This window comes from Gavialis gangeticus, unplaced genomic scaffold (assembly GCF_001723915.1).
Source record: "Gavialis gangeticus isolate Ggan-Ray unplaced genomic scaffold, GavGan_comp1, whole genome shotgun sequence".
NCBI classification, from domain to species: Eukaryota; Metazoa; Chordata; order Crocodylia; family Gavialidae; genus Gavialis; species Gavialis gangeticus.
The window spans coordinates 18758292-18770086 of record NW_017729002.1 but is presented as its reverse complement, the minus strand read 5'-3'; the positions used below and the strand labels follow the sequence as shown (position 1 = coordinate 18770086).

The 11795-nt window shown below is 48.1% G+C and overlaps 1 protein-coding gene across 4 annotated transcripts in view; it reads left to right on the top strand.

The window, feature by feature from the left end:
* Positions 1-11795, top strand: part of CLUAP1 (clusterin associated protein 1) — a 305549-nt gene that overhangs the window by 247934 nt on the left and 45820 nt on the right. For all 4 annotated transcript variants that reach the window (XM_019507567.1, XM_019507568.1, XM_019507569.1 and 1 more), the window contains exon 9: positions 1165-1237. In XM_019507567.1, the coding sequence (XP_019363112.1) occupies positions 1165-1237 (73 nt within the window). The remainder of the gene's footprint in view (positions 1-1164; positions 1238-11795) is intronic.

Sequence of the window (11795 nt, the reverse complement as noted above, 5' to 3'; positions counted from 1 at the left end):
CCACCCTCCCTCATACCCAAACCCTGCCCACCCAAGGTCACAAGGTCCCACCTCCCCCCTGGGTGCAGGCTCCATGCTGCCTCCAACCCCAGCCCCATGGTTCGTGCTTCTGTCCAGCTGTAGCACCCCCTCCCCCCATCCCTGCTACTTCCCTACTTGATGCCCAGAGCGAGCAGGATGCTGGAGAAGCTGAGTGGGTCCCCCAGCAACTGCAGCGGTGGCAGCAGCAACCCTGCCTGGAAGTTGCATGCTGGCTGGGCCAAGCCCTTCTGCACACCAGGGTGGGAGCAAAGCACATGGGCTGGGTGGGGTACAATTAGTTGCTGGGCACCTGTGAGCCAGATGAAAGTGCCTGGCCAGCCATATTTTGCCTGCTCTGGATTAAAGTGATTTTATTTCTCACAACCCTATCTGATTCTGTGGTGCCATTTGGGGTCACGACCCACAGTTTGGGAACCACTGGTTTAGAGGCCACTTTAGAAATTATTCTGTATCATTGTCATTCATTAGAATCAAGCCTTTTCATGAGTTGTGAATCACCAGTAACTAATGGAAGTCCTGCTTTCAAAACACTGATCACTATTCATTAGTAGAGCAGCCCCCACCTATATTATAAGCAGGGGAAACAGCTCAAGTGGTGGAATCTTCCCCTTGCCTGGCAGAGGTTGCAAGTTCAAGAACAGTCCTCATTCTCCATCTGAATGTGCCATAAAGTAGCTACTGTTTTAAATAACTGTAACTGACAGTTGCTCCTAGTTCTCCATACATAGTCACCTGGGACCATTTTTTTCCATTCCACAGGAAGTGCCTTTCATATAGTAAAAGCAGTAATTATGTGTGGAGCTGAGAAAGTAGGTTTACTGGAGGAAAAACAGTGAGCGTGGAATTAACCACATGGTGCTGATTAGGAGTTGTATGACTGACATCTTTTGAACTCCTGTCCTTTTATAGACCTCAGACTTTACCCATCCATCAGTGGGGACTGTATTTAAATTAACCCCCTTTAAATTAAGAAGCTTTCTTTCTGAGCCACTTTCTGTGCTGTAATTTTCTTCAGTCTGCCAATGAGCTGCCTTCACTTTTTATTTCAGTAGCATCCAGTCAATCAACTACCTGACCTAGGAATGTGGCAGTTATGCTGACCAATATATTTGTTCCTTGCAGGAAGCAGAGAACACACTACGCCTGATGCAGAACAGACTGAAGGAGGAGGAAAAACGCTTGCTTAAGCCTGGAAGTAAGTAATATTTCTTAAATGCATGTGCTAGAACAGTGGTTTCCAAACTTTTTTCCCTTCGGGTCTAGTGCTCAGTCCATCCACAGACGGGATCCAGCATGCAGGGTAGTGAGGCAGGTCCCGATCCTGCCATGTGGAGGATCAGGGAGCAGTCCAGCCCCAATTGGCATTATGGGGGGAAAAGTACATGACCCGGCCCCAGTCTGGCCCTGAAGAGCTTGAGAATTTGGCATCTAGGGAGGGGTGACAATATTAATTATCATTGTTTGCCTGTCACCACATTTCCCAACACATGGGGAGCCCTGTGGGCCAGATGCCATGGCTGCGTAGGCCACATTTGGCCTACAGGCTGGAGGTTGAGCACCCCTGTGCTAGAAGAACAAATTACAAAGTGGCAGATGCTTCATGCATAAAACACTCTTTGCAGCCCTGAAGCTGGTAGGAATAGACACTAGGTCCTTTTTGGGTGCACACATTATGCTGGAAAAAAGTGACAACTCTTATTAGCTTAAAAAGACAGTACTGAAACCAGTGCCCTAATTTATATGACTTATTACTTATAAAGCCTACCTACAGTACGGAGGTAAAGAGTAGTCATTAAGCAACAACAGCTTGAGATCTGGGTTTCATTCCCAATTTCAGTTCATTATTATCCAAGCTTCAAGGGAGAGGGCATGCTACAGAGGCACACCCTTTAGCTCTCTGAAGGAAAGTAAATTCAGTGACCTAACAAAAAGGTTTGCATTCCAGTTCAACAGAGAACCTTTATATGTGTAACTTTAAGTATGTGAGTAATCTCACCAATTTTCAGGACTCCTTGATTAAAGTTACATACCTGCTTATGTACCTTGCAGGATTGGAGTATTAGTTCCGATCTCATTAGTTTGCATATCACTGTTGCGTCTACACATGTGCTTTAATGCACATTAGCCTATTTTAATGCACATTAAGCATAACTGAAAAACTGTGCTCTTTAGCTAATGTGCATTAAGACAGGCTAATGCACATTTTCCTAGTACGTCACAGTGGAGGGTGCCTATACATGAGCAGCAAGGCTGCTCTGACACTCTGGAATTCTGGAGTTGGAGAAGACTCAATTAATTGAGTCTGCTGGACCATGGCAATTGCTGTGTCTCGTATATCAGCTTCCTGTGTCTCGTGTATCAGTGTCCCCATGCTTAAAATTGGCAGCAGAGGCACTTGAAGTAAAGCTTATCGAACAACCTTTAGTTCAAGCGACCCCACCACCATTTTTAAGTGCAGGGATGCTGATACATGAGACGGTGCAATGCTTTAATTAGAGTGGTTGTTGGAGCTGCTCTAATTAAAGCATGCCCCCTAGAACATGTGTAAAAGTGCTTAGATTTAATACACATTAACTAAAGCACATCAATGCTCACGTAGACATGCCCACTGTTATGCTGTGCAGTTTGTTTGTGGTGTTGTGCTATATTTAATGGTACTTGCATAAGAAAACAATCTTTCATTTAGTATCTCAGGAATTAAAGTCTTAGTTTGAAAGTTCAGTTTCCCCTTTTTATAAACAATTATTAAACTGTGGAACGCGCTTTGCTTCCACAACATCTTCCTTAATGTTCACATGGCCACAGGGTACAATTGCATTTTCAGTTGGGACCTGTTTGGTTAACTTTTACTTTGCATTAAATAGAGAGCTCAGACTCAGAAGGGAAATGCATCCTCCTGGGATTTTGTCAACACTGCTAACAGATTGGATTTCACTACTTCTCTTGAGACATCAGCCAAACATCCTTGTGTTAATTATCACTGCAAGTTCAATATTGCAATATGTGCATTTTTATATGGCAGGAAAATAGAAATAAGGATTAATCCTCTGGGTCAGATAGACACAAACTTCATGAAAGATGACATTGACAGAGAATGTCACAGTTACATTTGACAGCTTCATTTTGTCTCCAGGTGTTCTACAAGTAGGTAAGAGGGAAAGAGAATCCACCTTGCCCTCCCCATTTCCTACTCCATTTGCCTTGGAGCACCAGATGGAGGATGTGCAGTACATATTAGAATAATTTATTATTTTTCAGAAATTTCCTTTTAACTATATTATATGAGTTTCTGCAAAAAAATGAATTCCAGTCTTCTGTCAGTTCAATTAATACCTTTCAAATTCTTAACTTAATGTGCAAACACAGCTTCTCATGGTATAGTGAAATATTCTTCATTCTCAGTGGGCTTTTTCTTGAAAAACTCTCATAAGTGATTCTTGTATATTTACAATGTTTCCATCTCTGCTTTTAGTAAATTATGTTGTTGGGGCCTTTGGTATTAATAAAGACATACAGTTTTATTGTTATAATGTATCACACTTCAGAAGTTAAAATGTTGCTGTTCTCTAATGGAACTTTTAATAAGTTTGATCTAGTGATGAGAACACAAGTCTGGGAACCAGGAATCTACAAAATAGAAAATAGGGCTAGAAAGCAACTTAAGGAGATAATCTAGTCCAGTCCTTTGAGCAAGTCAGGGTCATCTGCATAGAAACCATCCCAGACAAATAATTGTCTAATACAGTGATTCTCGGGGGTGTTCTTGCAACATTGTCACTGTTAGGTATGGAAAAACCGACACATGAACTCCAAGACTTCAAAGAGGGATCCATAATGTCAAAAACATTCTGACCCGTTGCAAACTTTGAGTTCTTTGCAAGAGAAGAATTGCTATTTTCCATAGGCAAAAAATGTATTAAAGCTAAGAGCTGGCAAGGTTCTTTGGGTAGATGTGATATCTTTTATTAGACCAACTGAGTCCTTGGAAAAAAGTTCTTTGCAAGCTTTCAGGTGCAATTACCCTTCTTCAGACATAAGAAGTCTTTGCTGTTCTGAGACTCCAAGGAATGAAGGTAGCTAAAAGTGTGACAGGATGTCAGCCAGAAGGTAAATAGGTGGAAATTAGGAAAACAAAAGGTAGAGGAGGAAGCAGGGGGAGGAACCAAAGGTGAGTAAAGGAGCCTCAACAGTAGTCTGTCGTAATTCAAGGTAGAAAAGAGGCTGACTGAAAAAGTAGATAGCTTGAAATTAGGAAGACAAAGGGCAGAAAGTGAGGGGAGGGGAGGGGAAGGGAGTGGAGTAAGAAGGTGGGGAATGAAAAGTAAGAGGTCAGGCCTGGCAGGTATCTGGTGAATCAGATTAAAGCTAAGAGCTGGCATTTTCCAAGGGGCAACTTGAGGCTGATGAGATTGAGAACCACAGATCTAATACATCATTGAAAACATTCAGTGATGAACATTGCACTGCCTCTCCGGGTAAGTGCTAGGTGTTCCAGTGCTTAAACCCCCTCACAATTACAAAAATCTTCCTGATGTCCAACATAAATCTCCCCTGCTGCAACATAAATCTCCCCTGCTGCAATTAAAACCCACTGCTTTTCAACCTGTCTGCTGTTAAGACAGAAGAATTGATAATGATTCTCTTTATAGCTACCCTTTTATAGTTGAAGATGAGGGGAAGGGGTGATTGTTTTAAAATATTCTCTTCTGTAGATTACATGATTTCAATTTTTCTAATCTTTCATGGTAAATCATATTTTTTAGACTTCTAATAATTTTTGTTGCTTTTTGCTCTCTTTCTCCAATTTGTCCATGGTTTTTTGGTGGTGGGGGAGTGCAGTCACCACGGTGTCCCAGGTGAGGCCTCATTAGTACTGAATAGAATAGAGGAATTCTTTCCCAGAACTTGCATATGACATGGCTGTTAATACTTTCCAGTATGATTTTAGCCTTTTTTGCGAAAATGGTACATTATTCATTCAAATTCAGTTTGTGCTCCACTATGATCCTTAGGTCCTTTTCTGGTTTACTATAGCCTGGCCAGTTGTTCCCCATTTCATCTGTATTTATGCATTTGATTTTTCCTTCCTATGTGTAGTACTTCACACTTACCCTTACCTGAATTTCATTCAATTTATCAAGGTCATTTTGAATCCTAATCCTGTCCTCTAAAATATATGCTACCCCATCCAGCCTGATGACATCCACAAATTTACCAGGCGTACACTCAAGTCTACCCTCCAAGTCATTAATGAACATATTGACTAGTAGAGAACCCAAGACAGACTCTGGGGAATGCTGCTAAATACTTCCTCCCAGTTTGTCCTTGACCTATTTTTTTAAGCTATGGTCATCTTAAAAAAAAAAGACGAAAGCCTTTGAGTGTGTTAACCATGGGGCTGTATGGAAGGTCTTATCAAAGGCTGGCTACCCAGGGAAATGTATCACCATCCTAAGATGCCTTCATGACTAGATGACTGTGAAGAAATCCCGCTCCTTCTATCCCTGCATTGGGTCATTCCAGCTGCACCCCTCTCTCTTTCACTTGCTTGCTGGTCCTGGCTGGTTAGCCAGATGACTTGGCCAGATAAATTCCTGAGGGGAGGGGGAAGAACTCTTCTCCCGGATTCTTCCTGGATGAATCACTGTAAGTCAGACCTGGAAACTAGCTAGTAGTTCAGAACTAAGTAATGTAGTTGCATGCTAAAAGGGTCACTGAACCCAGTATCTATGAAGGCTCAACTTATTTTGGTTTGCTCAAAGTGTATTTCTGACTCTTTTGTTCTACTCCCCCCCCCATCAATAAAGGTATCATGTTACAGCGTGCCTGGCTGTTTCACTGTGTAAGAGGCTGAGAAGGGGCCTTTTTGATCCCAGCCCAGCCAGCAAAGCTTGGCTGGTTATGTTCCCTCAGTCATACCTGAGGTGACCCTGGAAGACTTCAGGCTGAAAGAGGCACCCAGAAATATTGCCAGTGGCAAAGCACCCCCAAAGCTTTTAGGCTTTATGTACCCCAGGCTGCATGAAGCCCTAACAGAGACCAGTGGTGGCAGCGTTACCCCAGGCTTGCAGGAGTTCTCCAGGAAGGGGGCCAGCCAGCCGTAGGCTCCCTAGGGGAGACTCCCAAAGTGCAGTTTTGAGCCTGGCACAGTGAGGTGGATGGCTCTGCATAGTAGCGCTCCCTACTGTACTGCCACAGTGACTACCTCCGTTCTATGTAATGTCTCCTCTGTGGCAGCATTTCCCAAAGGATGTGCTATGGGACACTGGTGTGCCATCAGCCATGTCCAGATGTGCCGCAGAATCTGGGGGGGGCGTGGCTCCCAGGGGGGCATGGTTTCCTTTTTTTTCCCTGATAAAAAATCTCAAAGTCTCTGCTAAAAAATCACAAATTCTCTAATAAAACCCAAAATCTGTTATTAAAATTAAAGGCCCCCCACAGCCTCCATAGCCCTGCTGGTGCCCCTCATTCCCCACCCACAGCCCGCTGGCCCTGATTGTGCCTCTCACCCCCCCACCACAGCCCCTGCTCCCCCAGCCCTGCTGGAGGGGGAACCCAACTGCCAGGGCTATGGACTGGGGTCCACAGCCTCCTGCCCCCACTTCCCCCTGCTGTGGACTCAGGTGGGGCAGCTCCCTGCTTCTGCATGCACTTCCAGGGAGTCCAACCCCCAGATCTGTGCACAGAGGAGGCGCAGGATGCAGACTCGGACTCCCACCCTACTTCCCTGCCCTGGGGCCTCCACAGCCTAGCAGGCATAACCCGGTGTGGCCGGGAACAGCCAGGCTGCATGGGGATCTCCTTTCTGCTGTGAGCTCTGAGCTGCCCTGGCAATGTGCCTCCTGTGCATGCCGTTGCTTTGAGGGGTGCAGCCCCGCACTCAGAGCATATAGCCAGGGCAGCGCGGAGCTCACAGCAGCAAGCAGCTTCTCTGTGTGGCCTGGCTGTTCCCTGCTGTGCACAGTCATACTTGCTGGGCTCCAGAAGCACCAGGGGAGGGAAGCAGGTTAGCAGGGGGAAGTGGGCTTACATGGAGAAGTGGCTCGCCAGTGCAAGCTCCATCCTACTTCCCTCCCCTACGGCCTCCTCAGCCCAGCAGGCGCGACCCAGCGCGGCAAGGAGCAGAGGAGCTTTGCAGAGAAGCTGCTTGCCACTGTGAGCTCTGCGCTGCCCTGGTGACGTGCCCCCTGTGTGTGGGGCTGCGCCCCTCAAAGCAGCAACACATGCAGGAGGTGCGTCGCCAGGGCAGTGGAGAGCTTGCAACGGCAAGGAAATCCCTGTGTGGCCCAGCTGTTCCCTGCTGCACTGAGCCATGCTTGCTGGGCTGCAGAGGCCTTGAGGGAAGGAAGCAGGACAAGAGCCCTCAGCCTGAGCTTGCCCTGCATACAGATCTGGGGGGCACAGGTCCCCCTGCCCCCCGAGACATTTCTAAACGTTTTTGATACGGGGGAAATTTCAAAATGTTTTTTATTCTGTTTGGGAAGAGCTTTTTTCCTTGTTTAATTTTGGAATTTCCGGCAGAATGGGAAGTCTCATTTCCAGCCAGCTGCAATAGAGACCATAGTTGGGGTTGCCCTTGGGATCCATTGTAAAAGCCTTCCTAAACAGCTGCAGGGGAACAGAAAATCAGTGTAACCATATTTTTGGTATATCCACCAGCTGTTGGTTCCTTATTTTATGTTTAAGTATAGAAGTTAAGTGAGACGTTAGGATTGTTAAAGTGCAGAGTACCTCCAATGCATTTATATGCAATGTTTCACCAAGTCTAGCAGAGATTCAGTAACTAGTTTCTCACCACAGATTATTGAGGGATATGCTAGACTTGATAACCTTATCAACTATATAGTATCAACGTGGAATCATCTGAATTTTGGGAGCCGTGCAGCCCTGTTTATTTGGCCCCTGGAAGACTGAAATCTTCCTGGTTTCCTTTCCTTTAGAGAATCAGGAGTTCACGGCCTCCAGTAGAAGAAAAAGAATGCCTCGTAGATCCCATCATAGTAGTACTTTGGAATGCAGTCCATTTACAGAATACACGTCCTAGAACACTTTTGACAGCTTGAACTAGAAAGCTTTGATTAGTATCTCACTGCTAACTGATAGAGCTCAGCACTTGCCCCCTCTGCGTAAGCACTAGGCATTTTTGTGCATTAATAAAGGAGGTAGATCTCTTATGTGAATCCCTTGGACATTTATACTGATATTTCGGTTAGAAGGCATTGAAAATCAACAATTCATTGCTCTGCTGCAGAGGAGTTTTGGCCAGCTCACATTTAGTTTCAAACTGAACCCTGAAGAAATCAAATCCACTGTATTTACATGTTGTGACTCTCACCTGTGGAGGTCTGTTAGACTGAGAAAATCTGCAAGAGCCTATTTTTGGAATAGAGAAAACTAGCTAACCTCTACGGAAATGTCTGTAATCTTTAAAAAAACTCTTTGATATAACTCAGTGCAAACCTAGTTCTATAATTGGACATTACTTAAAAAAAACTTGTTTCTCCCAGAGTTCTGATCTGTACCTCCATAAAAGTGTCATAGTTTAAAAAAATTAGACCACTGGTAAGCAATAGCAAGAGTGTTATACATTATCTTAATAACTATTCAGAGTTTAGATAGTGGGATTTTATTACTGTTTTTGCAATTGGAAGTCAAATGTGAGCAAAAGCACAAAAATGATTGTTATAAAAAAGTATTGAAATATAAATTGATCAGTGGCTTTTGTAAAATTTTTATTTCTCATATAGATACCCACTGAGGGAATGTTATTTAATAGAAGTATTTCAGAAAAAGGGTATAGACCAGGGGCGGGCAATTATTTCAGGTGGAGAGCCACTTACCCTGTTTTGGCAAGCTGTCAAGGGCTGCATGGGTAGCCCCACCCCTTGACAGGAGCCCTGCTCCCTGGTCACCATCTTGGGACCAGTGTCTCAGAACCAGCACCAGTGTGGCCCAGAGTGGGGCTCAGGCTGGCAGGGGTCTGTGGAGCCTGGCTGGGCTGCACCAGCAAAGAGAGGTGAGAGCTGGGCTGGCTCCATAGAGCCCCTGCTGGCCGGGACCCTGTACCCCTGCCACCCTGCTCTGGGCCTCACCGCTGGTGGCCCTGGGACACCGGTGTAGGCCCCATGTTCCTGCTCACACCCTGTGTCCCCTAGCCCTGTGGTACAGGCAGGGGGCAGCATGCAGCCCTGACCTCGCACTTCCCGGCAGGGAAGGAGCTGGTGCCGAGTGCATGGAAAAAGTGGCTCCTCACCTGAGCGGGCACAGGCAGCCCCAGGTGGGCTGCAAGCGGCTGCAGTGCAGGGCAGCGGGCAAGGAGCCACTTCCCCCTCCCCCCCCATGCTCAGCAGCAGCTTGAAACCCACCTCTGCCGCCAGCTTGGGCGCCACACTGGCTATGGGCCCGCCGATCAGGGCTGCACCACAGTGGCAGCAGCTGCGGCTCCCACACTTGCCATCCTGGACAGCATTTGCCACGCTGCCTCTGGGCTACCCAGCACGTGAGCTCTGGGTGGGCAGTAACAGCAAACACTGCACTTCATGCAGCTCCGACGGGCAAGCCCAGAACCGGCACAGGGCCCAGGCTGGCAGTGGGGGTGGGTTACAAGCTGGTGCTAAGCGCAGGGAAAAGCAGTCCGTTGCCTGCCCCATGACTGTCACCCCACACTGCAGCCACCCACAGCCCACGTGGGGCTGCCTGTGACTGCTCAGGACAGGGCCACATTGGCTGCAAGTGGCCTGCAGCAGGGAACGCGGGCCACGGGGTGGGCAAAGGGCCGCTTTTCCCCACACTCAGCTTTTTCCTGGGCTGCTTTTTCCTGGGCTCCTTCCCTGCCCGAGGTCTCCCCACCCCTTACCTGAGGTTCTGGTGCCAGTGCAGTCACATGGTCCCAAGCCTAGAAGCCCCTGCTGGGGCTTCTGGCTGGGGCAGTGGGGCCGGGTGGGCCCTGCTGTTGCGGGAGCCCACCAGGCTTCCCCTGGGTCCTACTGACCCTAGTTCCTGTCATTTTTTACTGGAACCAAGGACAGATCAATATTAATTTTCTAAATTTTTGAGGGGCCCCACAGGCTGGATAGAATGGTCTCATGGGCTGGATCTGGCCCGCGGGCCGTATTTTGCCCACCCCTGGTATAGACAGACATAACAGCTTCTATCAGTAAGTCTTGATAGTGCTCCAGTTGTTATAATGTAGCTGTTAAATTTGTAAGATTCTGTACTGTTAGTGATGATGTAGCCATGATGGCCCACAAATTATGTGAAAGGCAAGGATTTCTTAGGGTGACATCTTTTATTGGACCAACTGCATAGTTGCAATAGAGTGAGGAAGAGTGACCTGGTATAGAATGTTTTGCATTTGAAAGCTTGTCTGACTTTCCCAACTATGCAGTTGGTCCAGTAAAAGATATCACCCTAGGAAGTCTATGCATTGTATGATTCTGCAGTGACACAAGGGTAGTAACCCCATTCCGCTTTTAACCTCACTTCATTCAGGGTCACAGTTAGGGCAGTTTAGCTAACTTGCATTCCTACAGGCTTATACTGGTGAAGTGTTTAGACCAGGGGTGGGCAAAATACGGCCCACAGGCTGGATTCAGCCCCCTCCAGGCCATTCTATCTGGCCGGCAGGGCCCCTAAACAATTTAGAAAATTAATATTTATTTGTCCCTGGCTGCCTGTCAAAGATGACAGGAGCCAGGGGCAGTAGGACCCAGAGGGAGCCTCTGGCAGGATCAAGTGGCTTGAGAAGTAAGTCCACCCCCCGCTCTGAGCCCCAGTCGAAAGTCTCTGGCTATCTGGGGCTTCTGGAGGCTTTTGGCCTGGGGCTGTTCCTTCCTCCCTGCACTGAGGGAAATACAGGTAAGAAGAGCAGGGGTGGGAAGCAGGGAAGGATTTGGGCAATTGCCTCAAGGATGGAGGGCTGGCTCCTGCAGTTCCAGCATGGCAGCCGGGAACCATCAGGTGTCAGTGGGTGGGCGGGGAGAGTGGGGAGCAAGGAAATGGCTATGGCAGGCAGGGGAAGGGGCAAGAAGTGGGCACACAGAATGCAGTGACAGCTGGGTGGGTGCATGAGCCTGTGCCAGTGCACCCCAGGGCCAGTGCTGGTGGGGCTAGGGCAGGGCAGCAGGAGTACAGGGCAGAGGCTGCCAGGGGCTCTATGAAGCCAGGTTGTGCTGTTCAAGCAGGAAAAGGAGGGAGCAAGCCCAGCTCCATAGAGCCCCAGGCAGCCCCTGCCCCGCACTCCTGCCATCCCGCTATGGGTCCCGCTGGTGCTGGCCCTGGTGCACTGATGTGGGCCTCATGCTCCCACCCGGCTATCACTGTGCCCCATGTGCCTGCTTCCTGCCCCTTCCCCCCCATCTGCTACTGCCATTTCCCTGCTCCCCCCCACCAGCCACTCGGCATCACATGATTCCCAGCTGCAGTGCCGGGAACACAAGAGCAGCTGGGATGAAGAAGGGCAGCAGTGGCAGACGGGGGGCAACTGGCAGCAAGCAGCAGTTTGGGGCCCACACCAGTGCCCTAGGGCCAGGAGCAACAGGAGCGCAGAGCCCGGGCTTGCAGGAGCTCCGCCGGCCGGGGGATGGGAGTGGGGGAGAAACCTGTGGGCAAAGCCTCAACCTCCAGAAGCCACAACCCTCCCCACCCACCCTCCTTCATACACTCCCAGCCCTGCATAAAACCCATATCCACCCACAGCCCACACACCCACACCTATCCACCCCCGCACAAATCACAAGCACACACACCCTATA